Raw genomic sequence first — 20,781 nt, 5'->3', positions numbered from 1 at the left:
CTGTAGAGAGCTGTGAATCTTCCCTCTCCCTCTGCATCCCGCAACCTGCTCCAGCTGAAACCTCCCTTTGCCTGCCCTTGCTGCTCCTGCCTGCTCCCTCGCCTGCTTTCAGGACAGTGTTACTCCCTTGTCAGCCGCGTGGCAGCACCCAACCCAGCTTGTTTTTTGGGGTGAGGCTTTTCCCCCTCCAGTTCAGGAGGACAACGGTGTCCAGTGCAGCCACGTCGGGGCTGGCACCCAGCTTGGCTTTGTCTGCAGCAGCTCGGCACCCCCACAGCCTCTCCGGACCCACAGCTGTCGGTGCCTCAGGGAGGAGCACGAGCTGTAGCTGCCCATGCTGTGGGGTGCGTGGCTCTACCTCCCCTGCCAAAGGGGACCCGGCTTCTGTGGGAGGGGACGCACCTCAACACAGAGCCCCAGGGCTTCTTGGGTGCCACAGAGCAGAGCCAGCTCAGTGCACCCACGGGTGGGGAGGGGTCACCGAGGCTGGCACTGCTGGGCCCGGACACCTGCCGGGTGGGCACCCTGCCAGGGCCGGACACGGTGATTAATGTTCTGATGGCAGCTAAGCCCCTCTGCAAACACGCTTTAATATCCGATACGGGGGAGATCTGCCGGCACCTGCGAACGTGCCTGCGGATTAGGGGCGGCCGCGCCACAATCATCCGCAGATACGGCCTCAGATTAAGGTATTTTTTCCAAAAGATTAGTCGGTATTAGGGGGCTGATGGGGAGCTGGCCCCGCCATGGCCGCACCGGCATTTAGGATATTGGATGACATCCTTGGGACCTTTGGGACCGGCAGTAATTCCACACCCTAATGAAATCACAACGCTAAACTGGGGGGGGGTCTTGGTGCCGGGGGGAGGTCCCCGGTGCTGGGGGGGTCCCTGCCATGGCTATGGCTCGCCCAGGTTGGTGATGGCCGCACTGTAGATGAGGTCGGAGATGGAGCCCAGCGAGGTGGGGAGGCCCGGAGTGGGGCTGCGGGCTCCCAGCGGCGGCAAAGCAGGGTCCGGGCTCGGGGTAGTGCTGTCGGGGGGTGCCGTGGGGGGGCCCCGCTCCCTGGGCGGTGGCAGCGGCGGTGGCTCCGGTTTGGCGCTGCGGATCCTGCGTGCACGGCGGTTCTGGAACCAGACCTGAGCCGGGCATGGAGGAGGGGGGGGGATACACCATGAGACAGTGGCCCGACGGCGCGGCCCAGCGGAGGAGGGGGGTCCCGGCCCTCCGGGAGGGACGGAGGGAGGGACGGAGAGGGGGTTCCCGTCGGCGCTCACCTGGATCTTGGCCTCGGGCAGCTGGGTGAGCTCGGCCAGGCGCTCCCGGGTGGCGATGTCCGGGTAGGGCACGGCGGCGAAGGCCCGCTCCAGCTCCGACAGCTGGCCCCGGCTGAAGGTGGTCCGCCGCCGTTTCCGTGGCCCCCCCGGGCAGGGACAGGGGCACGGCCCCGGGACACGGCCCACCCCCGCCGCCGCCGCCGCCACCGCCACCGCCGCCCGCCCGCCGCCCGGCCCGCCCGCCCCGTCGGGGAAGCGGAGCAGCGGCTGGGGGGCGCGGGAGGTGCCCGGGGCCGCGCTCATCCTGCCCGGCTCCCCCGGCCCCGCCGCCGCCGCCCCGGCTTTTATCCCCCCCTGAGCCCCCCCCGGCGGGCTGGGACCGCCCCGAGCGGGCGGTGCTGCGCCCCCCCAGCCCTTCCCCGGCGGCTCCCGGAGCCGGTCCCCGCTCCGCGCCCCCGACGGCATCACCCCGGCTGCCGCAGGGACGGGTCCCCCCCCCACCCCAGCACCCTCGGGGACCAGTGACCCCACCAGCTGCCCGTACTGGTTCCCCTCCACCCCCCCCCCCGCCACCGTCGGGGCACAGAGGATGAGATTCGGTGGGTCGGGGACCCCCAGCTGGTGCAGGAGCCCGGGGCTCCCTGCGCCCCCTCCCCGGCCCCCAGGGCCGAGGTGCCACCTCCTGCCCCCCCCCCTCCCCGCGTCGCCCCCCGCCGTGCCTCGGCCGCTCTCCCGCGGGGCTGGCACCGGTCAATGTTTAACCGGAGCGGTGGTACCTGTTGTGCGGGGCAGCCGGGGCCGGCTGGCGGTGGCTCCTGCCGGGACCGACCGGGCGCTGCGGCCACCCTGAGCGACGGGTGTTGGGGGGCGAATGGAGGCGGGGGGGGAGCAGGGCTGGGAGCCCCAGCCGGGCGCACGGCCCAAAACGCTTCCACGGGGACAGGAGAGACCGTAAGTCGGCGAGGGGACGGAGGGGACGGAGGGCACCCTGCCCTGGAGCAACCAGGGCCTGGGCAGCTGGCCCTCCCCGGCCGATACAGCCGTCGGGGTGGCTGGCACCCCAGAAAGGCTGGGGGGGCACAGGGCGGTCCCTCTGCGGGGATATGGCGGGGGGATGTTGCACTCTGTCCCCTGCCAGGCCCTGGGGCACAGTGGGGACAGCGTGAGCACAGCGCGAGCACAGCGCGACCGTGGGCCCCTCTGCTCCGGCCCCTGGGGTGCCTGCGGGCAGGTGCCCAGCCGGGGGGGCACCCACCACCCCGCTGCCCTCTGTTCCCCAAAGGAGCCCCGGCGAGGAGCGGGAGGGCCCCGTGGTGGGCAGAGAGACGCGCCTGAGAGTGGTGCTGAGGTAAGAGGGAACGTGAAGGGCTCGGGGACATGGTGGGGACCGCCATCGCTCCTGCCCGGGGCAGGGGCACTGCGGGGGGGCTCCCTGGGGTCCCCATACAGCGACACCTCTGTGTCCCCACCCCACCATTAGGGTCCGGCCACTGACCTGCACGGAGACGCGGCGAGGTGACCGGCAGGTTGTGCACAGCCTTGGCAACAGCACCGTCCACGTAAGTGCCACCTCCCCACTGGGGTGCGGGGCGAGGAGGGGGGGGCTGCAGCAGCCCATGAGCCGCCACCGTCCCTGCACCCAGGTGAGCGCGGCCAGGCACGACGCCACCTTCGGGTTCAGCGCCGTGTTCGACACGGGAGCCTCGCAGGAGGCCGTGTTCGAAGGCAGCGGGATGAGGCAGCTGGTGGAGCTGGCGATAGACGGGTGAGTCCTGACGAGCCCCCCCCCCCCCCCCCCCCCCCCCCGCGGACCCCAGCCCCCCAGCTCACCCCACTGCGCTGCACCCATCCACGCCTCGCTGCTGGGTCTGCATTGCCGGGGCCGTGCCGGGAGGTGGCATCCCCGTGCCACCGCCTGGGGCCGTGCCTGAGGCTCAGCATCTTCCCCAGCTTCTCCTGCACCGTCTTTGCCTTCGGGCAGACCGGCTCGGGGAAGACCTACACCCTGATGGGACCCCTCACCCAGGTACAAAGCTGTCCTCTCCCCAGGCTGACCTGATCCTGAAGGTGGGACGGGCTTTTCTCACCTGGTCGTGGGTGCTGGGAGGAGGTGGGTGCCAAAGCGGTGTGACTGCACGCCCTCCCCGGTGTTTCCGCAGACCGAGACGCGGCCGGCGGCCCCGGGGCTGCTGGGGCTGATGCAGAGGTCCTTTGCCTGCCTCCTGGAGCAGAGCCGGAGCCACGGCTCTGACCTGGCTCTCAGTGCCTCCTACCTGGAGATCTACAACGAGCAGGTAAGCTCAGCCACCCAGACAGGCCCTGCTGGCACCCCATGCTCCCTCTCCCCTGGTGCCTCCCCTCCGCTGTACCACCCCCCAGGTCCGGGACCTGCTGAGCCCGGGGCCACCATGTGCCCTGCCCCTGCGGTGGAGCAAAACCCGCGGCTTCTACGTGGAGAACCAGCTCAGCGTGGACTTCGAGAGCCTGGAGGCCATCGCTGACCTGCTCCTGCAAGGTGCTGAGCCACGGGCAGAGGGCTGGGGCTGTGCAGGGGCATGTTTGGGGGGGGGTGCCAGACCCGCTATGGGGGGTCTCAGCCTGCCACAGAGCTGTCTCCAGGACTGGTGGGGCTCCGATGGCAGCCAAGAGGGGCAGCTCCTCGTCCTGTCGCAGAGCCCAGGCAGGCTCGTGTCTGGCAGGGGGTGCGCAGTGGTGGTGCCTGGGCGTGGGCCATTGTGACCCCCTGCAGCTCTCAATCCACCCCCCCCGGCAGGATCCCAGAGGAGACGGACCTCGGCGCACGCCCTCAACAGGCACTCGAGCCGCAGCCACGCTCTTCTGACCATCCATGTCCGCAGCCGGGCTGTGAGCACGCGTCCTGCTCCGGGAATGTGGGGAAGGGCTTGAGGGGGGGGAAACAGGGCTCTTTGTGGGGGTGCAAACAGCCCCAGGGTGGAGGGTCACATCCTCCTCCCCAAGGATGCGTTGGTGGGGCTGGGATGTGCAGCAGGGAGCCTGATCCCAGACCCAGGGGTTGGGACACTGTTGTGGGCCAGCGGGAAGAGATGTGGGGGGGCCAGAGCATGACCCCCTCCAACACATGTCCCCCCAGCCCGGTGCCTGCCCCAGCAAGCAGGGCACGCTGTGCTTCGTGGACCTGGCCGGCAGCGAGCGGGTGAAGGAGACCGGCTCCAGCGGGGAGCTCTCCGTGGAGGCCAACAGTATCAACCGCAGCCTCCTGGCACTGGGTAAGAGCCCGGGGACACCCCACCACGGGACCACGACCTGCTGGTCCCCGTCAGAGCCCTCTTACACCATCTGTGGCTCGTCCTTCGGCAGGACACTGCATCTCCCTGTTGGCCAAACCCCAAGGGAAGCGGACGCACATTCCCTACCGGGACAGCAAGCTCACCCGGCTGCTGGCCCGCTCCCTGGGCGGCTCAGGCGTCACCTTGATGGTACGTGCATGGAGGAGGCTGGGCAGGGGTCCACAGAGCTGCAGGGGGCTGGGCTGGGAAGGCTGGATCAGGACGGGCGAGACCCCCTGGCTGGCAGCTCACCTGCGGCTCTTCCTCGTCGGCAGGTCGCCTGCATCTCCCCGTCCTCGCGCTGCCTCTCGGAGACGCTGAGCACGCTGCACTACGCCAGCCGGGCCTGCAGGGTCACCACCAGACCCCTGGTCAACAGGGTATAGCAGGCAGGGGCTGCGGGCAGGCTGCTCAGCCCCGCTGCTGGGAACCCGCCCCGAGCCACCTCCTTGTGCTCCCAGGTGTCCCGGGAGAAGCTGCTGCAAAGCTTGGAGGAAGAAATCCATGCCCTGCAGCTGGAAAACCTCTCCCTGCGCCAGCAGCTGTGCCTGCCCATGGTGCCGACGAGGAGTGTGGAGGTCCCGGGGACCCCCCCGAGGGTGGGGGCATGGCCAGGCTGGGGAGGCAGGTATGGCCCTGCAGGGCTGCGTCGCTCCCCTCTCGAAGGGCAGCTCCCGTCGGAGGGAGCCCCAGCCTGGCCCAGCCTCTATGGCCTCCTGCGGGACTTCGTGGTGGAGAACGAGCAGCTGAGGTATGGGGGGAACACGCAGGACCCATGAGCAGGGGCTCAGGGGGACAGTGGGGCAGCCAGACCCCTAGCTGGGTGGCACCGTGTGTCAGCCAGCCTCTCCGGGGACTCTCTGGGGCCGGGCAGGGCTCCGAGGTTTGCCAGAGTCTGCCGATGCCCTGCCCTGCTCCCTCGCTGCTCCCCAGGCAGCCCCGGCCGTCCCCAGACCCCAGCGGTGATGTCCCAGCTGGCCCATCCCGCAGAGCCACCCGCAGCTCCTGTGACAGCCAGCCCCGGCTCCGGAGCGCCCGCACCCCCCGTGTACCCCCCGGCCATTCCGCGAGGCTCCGGCAGCCCCACGCGACGTCCGCCTCTGGTCCCCGGCTGCCGGTGAGCATGGGTGGCCCCAGGCCCCACGGGCATCCCCATGTGGGGCTGTGACCACGGCAGGGTGAGGATGCGCAAACCACCCACCCGCTGCCGTCCGTCCCCTCTTGCAGAAGCTGCCTCCCGCCCCCGGCCGCCCCGGCTGCCCGGGGTGCCCCCAGTGCTGCCCCGGGCCGGCCGATGCCATCATGTCCCAGGTATGGCCCCGGGGGTGTCCTCGGAGAGGGGTGGCACAGCGTGGCACAGCAGCCTGACCACTCTGCTCGCCCCCAGGTGCTGCCAGGGCCCCCCGCGCTGCAGCCTGTCCCCCCCGAGGGAAGCACCGGTGTCCTGCCGCCCGGCCAGGAGGACACGGCTCTGCCCGGCTCCCGTCAGCTCCCCGGGCACCCCCAGCCGCACCAGGGGAAGCGGTGAGAGCCTGAGGCCACCCCCCCGGGCATCACCTGCAGCTCGGGAAGCCCCTGGGGTTACGGGGGGTGGTGGGGCAGTGGGTCGGGGTTTGTTCATGTGTCCTCACGGCAGGAGCCGGGGCAAGAGTACGTCTCGGCGAAACCCGCTCTCCCGGGAGCTGCCAGGCACTGAGCGATGTCCCAGCCCCGAGGGAAGGGTCATCCCATCAGCACCGCCGTGGCCGGGATTGCCGGAGCCGAAAGGTGAGCAGGGGGGTCCCTCGGGGATGGGGTCCCTCGGGGATGGGGTCCCTCGGGGATGGGTACCCACCCCAAGCCCAGGCACGGGGCTGTGGAACTGATCTCGGGGGCGCTGGAGATCTGATCCCACCGTTGCCGGCTGGCAGCCGCCGGCACCATCCCTCTCTTCCAGTGGGAAGAGGCACCGGACTGGCTGGCGGAGCAGATCTGAGCAGCCACAGGCGCGCCGTGGAGGGGGCCAGCAGCGGGGATCCGGCTCAGCCCACGCGCGGTTGTTACACCTGGGGGGACGACCACAGCCCTCGGGGACACAGGGAGCTCGGACTACAAGGACGGGATGGATGGATGGACGGACAGACAGCGTTCTCCAGCCTGCGCGGCACTCACAGTTTATTTCTCTCTAGCTCGGGGCTGTGCTGCCCGGCGGCTGCGGGGGGGGCTCTCTCGGGTGGGCGGCTTTGGGGGGGCTGTCTCAGGTGCTCTCCTCCCCGGGCTGCGGGCAGTCCAGCCAGTACTGGGCGATGGAGCGCGGGTAGCGGGGCTGCACCAGGTCCACGCGCTTGGTTTGCAGGTTGACGCGGTAGTATTTGTCTGGGAAGAAGGGGAGATGGCTGTCAGGACTGCCCGTGGGGCAGAGCTGCGGGGAGACGCCAGCTCTGGGCACCTTCCCACCGTGTCCCGGAGCTCGGGGACATCGCAGAGTGAGAGGAGGTCTCTCCCTGCCCCAGTCACGCATCTCTCCCAGATCCCGCCGCCCCGGACTCACCTCCTACAAAGAAGTAGACGCTCTGGAGGGTCTTGCACTGGGAGCCTGACAGCCAGTCGCTTTCAATGCCCGCGGACTCGGAGTCATTTTGCAGCCATCTCCAGAAGCCCAAATTCAGTGAGCGGTGACTCTTGTACCTCTTGCGCTGGCGGCGAGACTTCCTCCTCCGGGGCTGCTGGGAGGCCACGTAGATCCTGCCGGCCATGGCGGCATCCAGCCGGCTGGGCACCCCCCGCCAGTCTTTGCTGATGTACCGCGGGCTGCTGGCCCCGGCTGGCAGAGGGGCAGAGGGCGAGTCAGAGGGGCAGCGACGCATGGGGGCAAGCCGAGCCCAGCCCCACAGACAGCCCACCAGCACCTGCTCCGAGACCCCCAGGGATGCTCCAAAGGATCCCAGCCTGGATGGGATGAGTGACGGGGACACGGACCAGGCAGAGCCGGGTCCTCACCCCGCCGTGGCTGGGATCAGCCCTGTGCTGCCGACCCCCCCTTCTCCTCTCCTCCGTCTCTCATTTCTTTTGCCCAAGGCTGGGGTTTTCTTATGGCATCTCCAGCTCCAGCGGGAATAAACAGTCCCCAGCAGCGACGCTGTGGTGCGAGGTGGCCAGGGATGGGCTCGGTAGTGTGGGGCGTGAGGGGGGCTGGGATTTGGGATGCTGTGGGAGATGCAGCTGTGGCCTGGGGGGGTTCCTGTGCATAGCCTGGGCTCCTGCTCGGCACAGCGGCTCATCCAGCCTGCCTGCGCTCCCGGGCATCGCTCCCCGCTCCCCGGGTACCTGCATCCCTCGTGCCCCATCAGTGTGGGCTATAATGGCACACGTCAGCCCTTTCCCCGGGGGCTGGCCCAGCCCTTACTCATCCTGCTGCCGAAGAGGATCTGGAAGACGTCCTCCCAGCTGTCGCGGTTCATGAAGGCGTAGTGGTTGAACACGGCCGAGGGGGAGGACTTCTCGCAGTCCGCCTGCGTGGGCTGGTGGGCGAAGTCGTACGACCAGTATAACTTGTCTAGGAGAGGACACACAGGGCGTTAGCGGGCGACACACACTTGGGGGGCAGCAGTAACTAGAGGGTTGTCCTCCCCACGGTCACGGTGCCGTGCTCTGCCCGGGAGCCGGGGGGCTGCACGTCTTACCCTTGAAGAAATAGACTCTCTCATTGCCATGGTAGCTGTGCGCGGGGAGGGCGAAGGCAGCGTCGACGTTGTTCGGGATGCCTTCGAAGCCCTCGGAGATGTCGCGTGGGTACCCGGGGTCCAGGACTCCGTCGTCAAAGCGCCAGTACTGGCTGCCCTGGGGGGTACGGAACAGAGGGGGGGGTCAGGGGGCTGGGTGCAGCATCCCCCAGGCACAGGTCTGCTGGGGGGAGCGGGTGGATGCTGGGAAGCCCCTTGGTGAAGCTGGGGCTGCCTGGGGCCCTGGACAGCCGCAGGGATTTGGGGATATCTGGCAGCCACCGTGTGTGTGTGTGTGTGTGGAGGGTGCCAGGGTGGGGACGGGGCGGGTTGCGGGGCCGTGCCGGCCATCCCGGGAGTACCCCCAGCCCTGCAGCCAGGCTCCTGCCCACCTTGAACAGGTAAGTCTTGCCCTGGCAGTTGATGCGGGTGAAGGCTGCGTCGATGGGGCCCTCGATGCCCCAGACATCGCTGATGAGCTTGGGGTAGCCGGGCCGCACGCTCGTCTTGTCCAGCTCGTAGAAGTACTTCCCTGGGGAGAGAGGGCAGGTGGGAGTGGCAGGAGGGACCGCAGCCGCCAGCATGGGGTGACGGCCTGGCAGTGTGTCCCATGTGCCCAGGAAAGGTCTCCGAGGTACCTCGGAAAGCATAAAGGGAACCGTTCTTCAGGTCAGTGAAGGCGTCGAAAGGTTTCCTGCTGCACAGCTCCTCGGGCTCCTCCACGGGGTCCCGCTCCCCGGCGCCATCCGGCGTGGTGCTGGGCACCACCTCCACAGGCACCTCCGTCAGCGTCTCCTCGGGGTCCGGCTCGGTCTCCAGCGTGGGCTGCACCGTCAACAGGGACGGGGGCACCTCTGTGGGGGGTGCCTCCGTGTCCCCTACCGTACTGAAGTCGACAGGGAGGTTGTAGTCAAGGTAGTCGTCCTCCGGCAAAGCGAACACGTCTCCCCGGGTCACTGCAGGAGAGAGTGGGTTGGTTCCCAGGAGCCCTGGGCATCTCCCACGGGATCCAGGTGCGGGAGCCGCTTGCTCCCAGGCAATACGGATTTGCACGCACCCCCGGGACCCCACGCTGCGGGCGGCAGACAGCCGGCTGCCAAAAACCCCTGGTGTTGCAGCACCCTGAGCACCAAATCCTGGCACTGCCTTCACCCTGCGGACGCGGGTGGGTGCAGAGCTGGCCCAACACGGACCCCTTCAAGCCCCCGCAGCGTCGGGCACCCACGGCCACCCCGGCAGCCCCTGCTCCGGCTGGGAGGGTGGCCATGGGGCTGGTACCTTTGGCTTTGCAGACGGTGGAGTAGTCGCTGCAGCAGCTCTGGTAGTACACGCAGAGGGTGTCGCACTGGCACTTGCGCCGCGCGTCGAAGGCATCATCGCAGCGGCCCTCGCAGGAATCTGCAAGAGCCGATGGTCAGCGCAGGAGGACTAATGTGGGGTGGGCAGCGGGGTCAGAGCATTCCCCCCCAGCCCAGCCCCAGGGGTGAAAGCAAACATGGGCACAGCCCAAATGGGGGGACCCCACCTCTCCATGGGTACCCCCATCCCCAGGGCTACAGCGGCACCTCTCCCTGCTCCCACCCAGGTCCTGTTGGGATGGGAGCCATGGGCCAGGCTGTGGGGGGGGTCCATGGACAGGGATTTGCCCAGGCACCACTGATACCCTGTCCTGCCTGCTTGCCTTCTCCCCACGCTGCGAGGTGTAGCCAACGTGGCCAGTGGCCACGGCTACCACCTGGTCCCCCTCCTCACCCTGCCCGGGCTCCCCAGCCCCTCCACCAGCCCAGGAGCTGCACTCCCTCCATCCCAATCCCTGGCTACAAGGGGAAGGCAGCTGGCGTGGGGCTGGCCAGCTCGGGCTCACCTTCAGCAGCACGGGCGGTGGCAAGCAGGGCTAGTAGGAGGGCAGGGACGAGCAGCCTCATCCTGGGCGGCCGGGAGCGCAGCCCTCCTGCGACTGTGCGGGCTGGAGGGTGGCTGCGGCCGGGGACCCGGAATCCGCTGTTTGCTCAGCCTGCCCCGGCGGGAGAAAACAAACAGGCCAAGGTCGGAGCAGAGGAAAAATGGGCAGGGACGCTCTCCCACCCAGCAGCCCCCGCAGCCCACGCCGAGCTGGCCGCGTTTTGCCAGGGGACGGGGCTCCCCATGAACGCAGGAGGCTCGGAGAGATGCTGGCCATGCTTTTGCTGCCAGCGCTTCCCTGGCCAGGGTGCGGGGTGGGCAGCGGTCCAGGGAGAAGGAGGGGGGAGCTGCAGGCCAGAGCCAGGAACCGGTTTTGAGTTTCTGCCACACTTATTCCACAGCGAACCTCATGGTGTTAAAGCTCGCAGCCTCCGTCTCGAGGGGGCTTTGTCCCCAGTCTGGGACAAATACCCAAATGAGAGGGGACAGAGGAGCGGTGCTCAGAGGGCAAAGGGAAAAGCCCTGGGCTTATGGTTGCCCAAAATGTCACCGTTTTGGAGGACTTGCTCTTGGGATTTCAGCTCTCTCAATGCCGGCAAGGCTGTGAGCAGACGCCGGGGAGCCCCAGGGCACGGCGGGGCTGGCGACGGAGAAGGTGCCACCTCTGGGCACAGGGACCAGAGGCCAGAGGTGAGCGGCCGGGAGGGAGGGAGGGCGAGCGGGGAGCCCTCTGCACTTTCACTGCAGTAGGCAAACAAAAGCCTGTGTATTTTGCTCCCGTCATTCCCTTTCTGGCCAGACTTTTCGGTTACTAATTAATGTCGACTCAGCTCTTTTGGCAGCTCCTGATAACTCCGGGATGTTTATTTAATCGGGGGCAAGGAGCAAAGGCACACGAGGCTATGGAGATAGTGCCTCCGGCTGCCTCTGCTGCCGCAGCACTGCTGGGACAGGAGCTCCATGGGGTCTGTCCTGTCCCCGGGGCAGGAGCAGCACCGCTCCGGGCTTTAACGAGTGATGGAAGGTTTGGGGAGAGAAGGACCTGAGCAGGGTGCCCTCTTCTCCAAGGGCCCCGCCTCTGCCAGCTCAGACACGGGCAGTTCCCGGCATGGGCTGCTCCCACCCTTGCTGGAAAGAGCTTTGATTTGGTGTTGCGAAAGGCATTTCTACCTGGAAAGTCCCGCTGAAGCCACAGGAAGCCACCGGACGCTGGGCTGTCGGGGCAGGACTTCTCCTGCAGCCCCGTCACCCCGCTCCTTGCACCCTGGCCACAGCTATGGCGGGGCTGGCGTTGTCCCCGGGGGCGAGCACCAGGCCCGCGTTGCCCTAAAGCTTCATCCCGTCCCTGTCGAATCGAGCCCGGGGACAAGCGCCCTGAGAGATGCTACGGGGGGGAGAAGGTCTGGGCGGCGTCTGAGCTGCTTTTGCTGATCGGCTGAGACAAAGCTCCCTCCTGCTGCTCCAGGCTCCTCACCACCAGCAGCCGCAGACCCATGAAGGCTCGGAGAGCCCTTCCCTGGCTGCTGTGCTCAAAGCATGGCAGGAGGAGACGCCAGGAGAGGGGCTGGTTTGGGTAACGTGGCCCTGGGGAGCCCTTGCAGCCAAGGGCTGAGCTCTCCCCAGCAAGGAGAGCTCCGACATAAGGCTGATCCCCCAGGGAAAGGCCGGGAATCCCTGCTATTCCCAGAGCCCTGGCTGCCGGTGCTAGAAATCGCTTTCAAAAAGCAAAGCGAAGCGAAGCAAAGCGCTCTGGGCTGGTCAGGACAAGCCTAAGGGGACGGTTTGAATTCTGCCTGCCACAAGCAGCAGCCTCCTCCGAGGCAGCGAACCCCTCTGCTGTTCTGCATCGCAACAGCCCCGATCGTTACACCCAGTTAATAATAATTTATCAGGAAAATCCTTACTGGTTCTGTGCCGAGCCTCTCCTGCGGTACCGGGCCGCTCAGGTCGCCTTGTTTACCGTCCTTCACTGCGAGCTGACGTCCCTTTCCTCTGTCTGTCCCTGCGTAGTGGATTCAGAGAGGATTAAAAGGGCCTCTGTGGCATCAAAACATCAACTTGAATTTAAGTCTCAGCCTGAGCTGGCCACAACCTGGTTTTGGAGCCAAGGATTTAAGCTGCTCCTCCCAACACAGGCAAGAAGTGGCCAAAGCATTTCTGCCCTGAGCACGTCTGGCCTGGATAAAAAAGAAAACAAAAGGGGCCCAGGCTGCCTCTGCTCTTTCTTTTATCATGCAAATCCCGAGCCCACCCAGAAGAGCTGCTCTGAATTTCCACGAACCCACAGTGCCAGGATGGCCACAACCACACCGTGACCACGGCCACCGCGGTGGCTGTCCCTCTGCTCCCTTCACCCGTCGCAGAGGGTCCCAAGAGCAAGGGGGGGGTGGGGGTCCCTGCGGGGGGTGGGGGTCCCTGCCTGACCACAGGTTCCGCAGCAGCTTGGGCAAGGCGGGGGACATGATCCATGGGGACAGAGGGACAAGCCCCAGCTGAGGCTGGGCAGGCGGAGGGCTGCGGAAGGAGGGGTCTGGGGGGATGCCAGAGCATCTGCAGCGAGGAGGGGGATGCTGCTGCCCGCAGATGAGTCCCTCCTTGGAGAGGCGGCGCCTGCGCGGGGTGACATCAGCCCCTGAGGACCCGAGATGCTGAGCCTGGATCTGGGAAGGCGGCTCCTGCCACCGCTTCCAGCTCCGCATCCCGGCAGGGCAGGGAGGGGAGAGGGAGCCCAGCCCTGTGGCTGGACCCTGGGCCAGCTCCGTTCCCCCCTCCGCCCACCTCGGGTCCCCCCAAGCGGCGCGGTGGCCCTGGCCGGGTGCTCCCGGCGGGCGGGTGACCGAGGATGCTGTGCTAGGAGATGCCGATGGTGCTCACCTTGCTCGTCTCCCTCTATAAGCTTGGCCGGTTCTTCGCCATGGCGGGTGCGGAGAGGCTGGTGGTGCCCGAGTGCGTGAGCCAGGCGGGGAGCTGGGCCGGGGGGGGCAGCTCCAGGGAGCACCGGGAGGTCTCCCCCGGGGTCAACATGGATGTGAGAGCAGCCCTGGACCGGATCCTGCCCGCCCTGCACCAGACCATCGCCCGCGCCAAGCAGGCATCCAGCCCAGTGGAGCTGATGAAGGCCATCGCCGAGGTCTTCCAGCTGGTGGAGGAAGCCTGGGGGATGCCCACGGTGGGGAGGGACGTGGCCAAAGTGCTGTGCGACACGATCCGCCTGGAGGGGGGCCTGGACCTGCTGCTGAACCTGCTGTACACGGCGGAGCTGGAGACCAAGTGCCAGGCAGGAAGACTCCTGGAGCAGATCCTGGTGGCAGAAAACAGGTGAGTCTGCAAAGAGAAACCCCCCCACCTCTGCCGGGCACAGCCCTCCCCATGGCAGGCTCACCTGCCGCCCCGAGCACAGCAGGGATTTCCTCCACCCATCCCACCCACAACCCCCAAATTTCCTTGCTCTGGGTGCTCCCAGGGCATCAACCCCTCTTGGCTCCGCACCGCGTCCCCCCACACCCGGCACTAGCACAGAGGGGTCTTGCTGGTCACACCCAGGCAATGGCACCTCCCGCCACGGCTGGAGGGAGGAGGACCAGCCCCAGCTCATGGGATGCTGGTGAGGATCTGGGTGTCCTCATGAGGCACCCTCAACCTGGGGCCACCCAGACAAGACACCCTCCGTGGCTGAGGTGGGTCGGTTTGGCTGGCCCAGACCATCCCACCCCAAGGAGAAGACACGCCTCCCCCTTAGCCATAACCGCAGCAGGAGGAGGAGGATGAAGCCGGTTCCTAGAGACTTTTGCTGCTGGCCAGGGCTGGAATGATGCCCTAAGGAGGGGGCCAGCCTGGCAGCGGCCCCCGTGGTCCCTAGGCTCAGAGGCTGGAGATGCGTGTGCTGCACCCCAGGGAGAGGCGAGAGGCGTCGGGCTGGCTCTGCCAGAGCATCCTCACACGTGGGCTGGGAGCGCGTGTGTGTGCGCGCGCGTACGGGCACATGTATGAGGGTGGCATGTGCACATGTAGCACCCAACACATCTAAATGCACAGCCGTGCCGACGCAGCGCCCGCTCGCCCTTCGAACACCATGAACACAGTCCCACACGCCCCGGCAGCACCGCCTGCAGCGTGCCGGTCCCCGAGAGGAGCCGTACACCTGTGGCGTGCTGGGTCAGGATCAGCCTTTCTCTGCTGGCAAACACGTGGCTCTGCCAGCTCCGCTCGCCCTCGCTGTGCCCAACCCCAGCCAGGGCTCTGGGCGGGTGTCGAGGACGCCCGGCCAAGGTTTTGCTCCAGCTTCATGGGTGATATGTCTCGCTCTAAGGTCACGGACTTGAGGGCTGGGCCTCACTGCACGCACTGGCAGGCAAAAAGAGGCAACAGCTAAATCAGGAAAGTCCATTAGGGTGGAATTAATCCCAGGAAACATCACTGGCACGGTCTGAATTCAGCACTTAGCTTCCTGGCAAGAGAAAGCAGCTGCTTGGAGTTGCCGCCTCTGCTCCAGGAGCAGTTCATGGGCCAAGGTCTTGGAGTAGCCGTGGGTCCCCAGCCCCTTGCTCCCCACAGCCCGACCCACCATCAACACCCAAGCAATGGCAGGGAGGTGTAGGGTCCCTCCCTGGGTCCAAGCCTCTGGCTTAGAGGCCTCTCCCAGCATCCCTGCGCAGCAGAAGCGGTGCTCAGCTCAGCCAGGACCCGTCCTGGCTCCATCCCACGTCTCCAGGGAGTTGGGCACCTGGCAGGACTGTGTTTGTCATCCAGCTCCATGGCCGAGTCCGGGCTCGGAGCCAGTCCCAGGCTGAGCGCTTTTTATTTCCAGAGCTCTCCACAGTGTTTGCTGCCAAACCCGCCCCAAGGTCAGCGTGAGCCATGCGGGACACAGGCTTCCCAGAAAGGCTCTTCCCGCCTCCCAGCACGGGGAGGCCAGCGTGCCTCCACCCCACCGTCCCTGGGGGCCGAATGCATCCCTGCCTGCACGGACAGCATGGCGCGGGGCATCTGCCCCAGCGCTTGTGCCTTGTGAATGGAGCAGCTCCACCGCGGCACCAAACGGGTCATTTCCACGGCCAGAGATGGAGCTGCCCCCTCGTCCCAGGCAGGCTGATGGGAGGGCAGCCAAGAGCCCATCATTTCCCCCTTCTTCTCTCTATGCTTGTAGGGCACAGCCCCATTCAGGTGTCATTTTAAGACCATCCTCGCAGCACAGGGCTCCCAAGGCCAGCTGTGGCTGAGCAACAGCTGGTGGCCCTCAGCCACCTGGCCCCCAGGCTCTTGTTGTCCTCTTCTAGGAGAGCACAGGATCGTGAAAATAAACAGCTTTCCTCCAAGCTGCCTCCACGTTACCATCCCAGGACAGGCAGATCCCTGTCTGTCACACGTCCCCGTGGCCAGTTCTGTGCGGTTGCTCAGCCAGATGTGAAACCCCTGTCCTGGGCTTGGCACCGATCTGGAGAGCAGCCAGAGGACAGCATGGGTTAGGGACAAATGTGTTTTCACCCCTGAACACGAAGCAGCTCACACACACCCAGGAAAGCTGACAAAGCAGATCTATTTATAGCCTATCCAGCACTGTTAATTGCTACGTACGTCTTACCTTGAGCACGAGAACCTCTGGCATGGTGGTGCTGAGCTACATGCCCCAAGTCCTGTCCCATCACAACGTCTTCCATCAGACCCAGGCAGGTTCTTCCAACGCCATCCCGCCACATCTCGCTGCACCGCAGCCTGACAGCGTATCTGGCAGCCGTGTCCCACAGGGAAACATCTGGCTGTCATGGGGCAAACGCCACCGAAGCAGGGGGGAGTCCACACGCCAGCCACTGTTCTCATTCCCTGCATGGCCGTCTGCCCCCCTCACCTGCCTATGCCTCTCCTTCCTGCAGGGATCGGATCGCTCGGATCGGTCTGGGAGTGATCCTGAACTTAGCCAAGGAGCGGGACGTTCCCCAGCTGGCGCAGAGCGTCTCCGGTATCCTGGAGCACATGTTCAAACACACCGAGGAGACCTGTTTCCAGCTCATCTCTGATGGAGGCCTGGATGCTATCCTCTACTGGTGCCGCTGGACAGACCCCATCGTGCTGCGGCACTGCGCCATGGCCTTGGCCAACTGTGCCATGTACGGAGGGCAGGCCAACCAGCGCCTGATGATCGAGAAGAGGACAGCGGAGTGGCTTTTCCCACTGGTGTTCTCCAGGGACGACGAACTGATCCGCCTGCACGCGTGCCTGGCCATCACGGTGCTGGCCACCAACAAAGAAATCGAGAAGGAGGTGGAGCGCTCGGGGACGCTGGCGCTGGTGGAGCCGTTCATCGCCTCGCTGGACCCGGAGCAGTTTGCCTGTGAGATGCTGGGCAGCAGCGACAACAGCCAGGGGAGGACGGCGGATGACCTGCAGCGGCTGGTGCCCTTGCTGGATAGCTCGCGGCTGGAAGCGCAGTGCATCGCCGCCTTCTACCTCTGCACGGAGGCTGCCATCAAAACCAGGCAGAAGAAAACAAAGGTAAAGGGTAGGTTGGCCTGGAGGAAGGAGACGCAAAAGAGCAGGGGTGCCACAACTGCATCTTGGTGTCCTTTGCTTCCCTCTGAGCTCACCGAGTACCCTGTTTTTTGGCTGACCCAGCCCAGGTTGTTGTGATGTCTCCTCCCTTTGTGTCCCCAGATTTTCAGTGAGATTGGGGCTACGCAGAGCCTGAAGAGGGTCGTGTGTTACTCCACCAGCAGCACCACCTCCTCCCTGGCCAAAAAGGTGCTGCGCATGATAGGGGAGGAGGTTCCTCGGCGCATCCTACCCACGGTTCCCAACTGGAAGCCCTGTGAGGTGCAGACGTGGCTGCAGCAGATTGGATTCAACAAATATTGCCAGAGCTTCCTGGTAGGACTGCATGCCGGGGGAGGGACACCCAGATGGGCCTTTTTGCCCCATCTTGCAGCAGAGGTGTAAGCATCTCACCCAACAGCTTTTCCTGGGACCTTTCCAGCCTGGATTTCTCTTGGCAGGACCACCAGGTCGATGGGGACATTCTCCTGAGACTGACGGAGGAGGAGCTGCAGGAGGATTTGGGCATGGAGTCCAGCATCACTCGGAAGAGGTAGGACCACCGCACCCCAGGAATGCTACCAGGGCACGCTGGTCTCTCTCACGGTCATCATCATGGTGGCAGAGCCAGGGAAAAGGTCTGTGCCTTTCCCTTCTTGCAAAGACAAGAACAGAAATCCTCAAAGTGGGAAACCTGGACGGCCAGGGCTTTTTCCAGGGCAGTATGCAGTCCCAGAGGGGCCAATGCATAGGAGAAATGTGGGATGGGGAGAGACCACCTATGGCACTGGGGAGGTGGGATCCCGCAAGTTACCCAGAAAGATTGGAACTTACCTGAGCTTCTCCTCCCTTAGCTGAGCTCCTCATACCTCCGTGTCCCGAGGACCAACGCTCCTGCGGTCCCGCAGCTATTCATCTCTTTGTTCCTTTAGCTCATTCTTCACCACGGCATGTAGCTGCACTCTCTCCTGTGCAGATAAAAGATGTGGTACCAAATCTCTCTAGATCCTGTCTGGTCCAGCAGCCTCCCCTCCCCACTCCACGTTTTCCTTTGTTTCTCCACCAGGTTTTTCCGGGAGCTGACGGAGCTGAAGACCTTCGCAAACTATTCCACCTGCGACCGCAGCAACCTGGCCGACTGGCTGGGCAGCATCGACCCCAAGTTTCGCCAGTACACCTACAACCTGCTGACGAGCGGCATCAACCGCAACTTCTTGCACCGGGTGACGGAGCAGCAGCTGCAGGAGGACTGCCACATCAACACGGGCTTCCACCGCGTCCGCATCCTCACCGCTGCAAGGGGTGCGTGTGGGTCCCGCTGCTGCTCGCTGCGCCGGAGCAAGGCGGGGGGTGGGGGGTGAGCATCGGGGGTTGTTTGGGATGAGTTGTTGGGTATTTTTAACTTTTGGTTGCCCTTCGCTCTGCCTAGAAATGCTGCACTCCCCTATAACGCTGCAAACTGCTTCCGATGGGACTGATGTGTTTATCAGCTACCGGAGGAGCACCGGGTCACAGCTGGCCAGGTGAGTCCTGCGGGCAACCTTATGGTGAAGCCCAGAGTGAAGGCTGGTGGTCAGGTGTGGGAAGAGCGTGGAGCCAGGAGACCTGAAGGCTGCAGCAGGGAGAGGCTGCCAAAAGCTGCAGTGCAAATGGGGACAGCACGTGCCATAAGCTGCGTGGTGGGCAGGCTTATGGTCCACCCAGTCCTGCTACTGCCACCCTGGCCCTCTTTGGCACTGACTTGCCCTTTTTCCCGCTGAGCTTGTAGGGGATCACAGCAGAGATTTCATGTCCTGCTCCCTGTGTTTTCTGTGTGGGCCCAGCCACCTGTAAGCAGGCTGGGCTGGCAGCTGGCACCTCAAGGACCGTGCTGTTCTCTTGGGGGAGCCTGTTCGTTGCTCCTCCGTCTCACCACGCCTTGGCCAACGTGGCGGGAGAGCGCGTGAAACCCAGGCGCTTGGCCGTAGCTCTCCTCCTGGTGCTGTCCCCTCTTGCCACCAGCCTGCTGAAGGTCCACCTGCAGCTGCACGGCTTCAGCGTGTTCATCGACGTGGAGAAGCTGGAGGCAGGGAAGTTTGAGGACAAGCTGATCCAGAGCGTCATGAGCGCCCGCAATTTTGTGCTGGTCCTCTCGCCAAACGCGCTGGATAAATGCATGGGAGACCCCGAGTGCAAGGACTGGGTGCACAAGGTAGGAGATGCCGTCAGGCGGATGTTGGAGCAGGACGGGGCTGGCGATGCGCTGACGTGGGCCGCGGCCTGAGCACTCACATGTTCCCGCAGGAGATTGTGACAGCCCTGAACTCTGGGAAGAACATCGTACCTGTTACAGACCATTTTGAGTGGCCGGACCCAGAAACGCTTCCCAAGGACATGAGGGCCGTCCTGAAATTTAATGGTATCAAGTAAGTGAGAGGGACCCACGCCACGGGGTTCCTTGACACCTGGAGAGAACGGCTTGCATGAGCAGTAGCAAAGAGCACAAGGAAATTGGGAGAAACAGATGAGGGAGGCAGAACGGGCCAAAGGAGAGGTGAATTACCTCAGGTACTCCAAAGCATGAAGGGAGCAAAGGTCCCCACCATAACCTTTCTGCCGTTATTGTGCTCGGGGCTCCTCTGGGTGACAGAGGTCTCCACCCCATTGCTGCTGGGAGGACGGACGCCCATCCTCCTGCCCCCAGCCCTCCAGCCAGGAGCGACGCTGGTGGGTTTCACAGCTCACCTGGGTTCCTCTCGCCTCCAGCTCCCCCTCCGGCACTCCAGGCTGGCATCCCAACCTGCTCGTAGCCCTCCAGCCTGGCAGGGCGCAGGGGAAGGAGTTTTCCTGCAGCATCCAGTGTTGCTCCGTTTTCCATGGGGAAAAGGGCGCTCCAAGAGAGCTGGGGTGGAGGAAGGGGGTCCTGACCCGCATGCACCAAGATATCTCATGGCGTCTTGCACAGTGGAAAATTAACTCAGGTTTTCCCCTCAAACACAGGTGGTCCCACGAGTACCAGGAGGCCACGATCGACAAAATCATCCGCTTTCTCCAGGGCCGTTCCTCCCGGGATTCCTCGGCTGGGTCGGAGAATGGCCTGGACTGCTTGCCCTCCCTGGGGCAGCCCTAGAACCAGCACCTCATCCCCTCCAGAGACTTCCCAGGCGACCCCTTTTTTACGTGGGGCCAAATTTCTCCCTCTAGATTTTTTCCCCCCCATCTTAGTACCTTTGGCTTGATGCGAGGCCTTGGCTCGTTAGACCCCCTCCACCCTCCAAATGCAAGCTAAAAGGCCAGTACTCACTTGTACGGTGCCTGGTGACCCAAGCCAAGGTGGACGAGTTGCCTTCCACCGTCCCTTGGGCTGGCAGGACGTGCAGGCTACGCCTCCCGCAACGCAGGTGGAGGGGGACCGACACCGTCCAGACCCTCGCAAATGGCCGCAGCTTCCCCCAGAAGCATGGCCCAAGAGGAGGGATCTTCTGCGTGTACCGAAAGCTGGGGAACTGGCGAGGGGTACATTGCAAGAGGACACGTGAAGGGGGAAGAGCAGCTTGAGAGGGAACGGTCCACAAGCATCGTATGGCCTCTGCTGGGTGCCACGGGAACGTCACTGCGGTCAGAAGCCGAAAGCAGGAAAGGGCAAATAAAAGCTAAGCTCTAACGAAATCCCCGTGTTTGGGAAAGATAACACACAGAGGCTTCTAAACTGCTCAGCAGCAGCTTTCCCTTTCCCAGTAACGTCCCTTTATCACAGGAGTTCGCTCCCTCCTTGAGGGCCTTTCACCTCCTCGTGCTGCGAAACCACTTTGTGCTCTTAACTCCGGTGATTCAAGTTTGCGTTCGGATCATGTAAAGTTTCGGCAGGGTCTCTGCGAAAAGTGCTTTTAAAACACCGCCGTTCCCTCCACCTGATGTCCTGGCTTTGCCACTTTATCAGGTTTATACTTACAGGGCACAGGAGGCTGGAGTGTGACTCTGGAAAACATATATCCATGCAGATACGGAAGACACTAATTGCTGTACTGTACTCGTGGAGTTATTCCACACTAGCTGTATTTATTCTGTTGTTGGAGCTCCAGAGCAGAT

The 20,781-nt window shown here is 64.7% G+C and overlaps 4 protein-coding genes across 5 annotated transcripts; 2 read left to right on the top strand and 2 right to left on the bottom strand.

The window, feature by feature from the left end:
- Window positions 1-43: 43 nt before the first annotated feature.
- Window positions 44-1,580, bottom strand: SEBOX (SEBOX homeobox). Its single transcript, XM_054208556.1, has 2 exons — window positions 1,278-1,580; window positions 44-1,139 (listed from the first exon to the last, which is right to left on the bottom strand). The coding sequence occupies exons 1-2, from the start codon at window positions 1,578-1,580 to the stop codon at window positions 900-902; spliced, it is 543 nt and encodes a 180-aa protein (XP_054064531.1). The 3' UTR covers window positions 44-899.
- On the top strand, window positions 618-6,672 carry LOC128912506 (kinesin-like protein KIF12). Of its 2 annotated transcripts, none has more exons than XM_054208539.1 (16): window positions 618-689; window positions 2,560-2,625; window positions 2,758-3,042; window positions 3,228-3,303; window positions 3,437-3,571; window positions 3,657-3,792; window positions 4,051-4,142; window positions 4,390-4,525; window positions 4,617-4,735; window positions 4,861-4,965; window positions 5,047-5,336; window positions 5,519-5,702; window positions 5,813-5,896; window positions 5,973-6,109; window positions 6,222-6,352; window positions 6,496-6,672. In XM_054208539.1, the coding sequence occupies exons 3-16, from the start codon at window positions 2,894-2,896 to the stop codon at window positions 6,558-6,560; spliced, it is 1,839 nt and encodes a 612-aa protein (XP_054064514.1). In that variant the 5' UTR covers window positions 618-689; window positions 2,560-2,625; window positions 2,758-2,893; the 3' UTR covers window positions 6,561-6,672. The 2 variants fall into 2 exon arrangements, with proteins under 2 accessions (XP_054064514.1, XP_054064513.1); XM_054208538.1 differs by lacking the exon at window positions 618-689 and adding an exon at window positions 2,112-2,228.
- Window positions 6,673-6,802: 130 nt separating this feature from the next.
- On the bottom strand, window positions 6,803-12,177 carry VTN (vitronectin). The gene is made up of 9 exons (XM_054208547.1): window positions 12,093-12,177; window positions 10,151-10,300; window positions 9,565-9,684; window positions 8,925-9,242; window positions 8,679-8,818; window positions 8,248-8,404; window positions 7,971-8,120; window positions 7,116-7,388; window positions 6,803-6,940 (listed from the first exon to the last, which is right to left on the bottom strand). Exons 2-9 carry the CDS (start codon window positions 10,209-10,211, stop codon window positions 6,822-6,824), a joined length of 1,338 nt encoding a protein of 445 aa, XP_054064522.1. The 5' UTR covers window positions 10,212-10,300; window positions 12,093-12,177; the 3' UTR covers window positions 6,803-6,821.
- A 711-nt stretch (window positions 12,178-12,888) lies between these two features.
- On the top strand, window positions 12,889-19,901 carry SARM1 (sterile alpha and TIR motif containing 1). Its single transcript, XM_054208537.1, has 9 exons — window positions 12,889-13,506; window positions 16,059-16,677; window positions 16,837-17,049; window positions 17,175-17,266; window positions 17,780-18,015; window positions 18,143-18,236; window positions 18,715-18,904; window positions 18,997-19,118; window positions 19,693-19,901. Exons 1-9 carry the CDS (start codon window positions 13,046-13,048, stop codon window positions 19,820-19,822), a joined length of 2,157 nt encoding a protein of 718 aa, XP_054064512.1. The 5' UTR covers window positions 12,889-13,045; the 3' UTR covers window positions 19,823-19,901.
- The last annotated feature ends 880 nt before the right edge of the window (window positions 19,902-20,781 follow it).

Source organism: Rissa tridactyla, chromosome 7, assembly GCF_028500815.1.
Source record: "Rissa tridactyla isolate bRisTri1 chromosome 7, bRisTri1.patW.cur.20221130, whole genome shotgun sequence".
NCBI classification, from domain to species: Eukaryota; Metazoa; Chordata; class Aves; order Charadriiformes; family Laridae; genus Rissa; species Rissa tridactyla.
This window is presented reverse-complemented; position numbering and strand designations above follow the sequence as displayed.

Coding starts and splice junctions, on each gene's coding strand:
- SEBOX (XM_054208556.1), bottom strand. CDS start 1,580: ATGAGCGCGGCCCCGGGCACCTCCCGCGCCCCCCAGCCGCTGCTCCGC. Junction 1,140..1,277: donor TGCCCGAGGCCAAGATCCAG/GTGAGCGCCGAC, acceptor TGCCCGGCTCAG/GTCTGGTTCCAGAACCGCCG.
- SARM1 (XM_054208537.1), top strand. CDS start 13,046: ATGCCGATGGTGCTCACCTTGCTCGTCTCCCTCTATAAGCTTGGCCGG. Junction 18,016..18,142: donor CATCCTCACCGCTGCAAGGG/GTGCGTGTGGGT, acceptor CGCTCTGCCTAG/AAATGCTGCACTCCCCTATA. Junction 18,905..18,996: donor GCAAGGACTGGGTGCACAAG/GTAGGAGATGCC, acceptor ATGTTCCCGCAG/GAGATTGTGACAGCCCTGAA.
- LOC128912506 (XM_054208538.1), top strand. CDS start 2,149: ATGGAGGCGGGGGGGGAGCAGGGCTGGGAGCCCCAGCCGGGCGCACGG. Junction 3,572..3,656: donor TGGAGATCTACAACGAGCAG/GTAAGCTCAGCC, acceptor ACCACCCCCCAG/GTCCGGGACCTGCTGAGCCC. Junction 6,353..6,495: donor GGGATTGCCGGAGCCGAAAG/GTGAGCAGGGGG, acceptor GCCGGCTGGCAG/CCGCCGGCACCATCCCTCTC.
- VTN (XM_054208547.1), bottom strand. CDS start 10,211: ATGAGGCTGCTCGTCCCTGCCCTCCTACTAGCCCTGCTTGCCACCGCC. Junction 9,685..10,150: donor CACCGCCCGTGCTGCTGAAG/GTGAGCCCGAGC, acceptor CGGCTCTTGCAG/ATTCCTGCGAGGGCCGCTGC. Junction 8,405..8,678: donor GCAAGACTTACCTGTTCAAG/GTGGGCAGGAGC, acceptor CGTACCCCCCAG/GGCAGCCAGTACTGGCGCTT.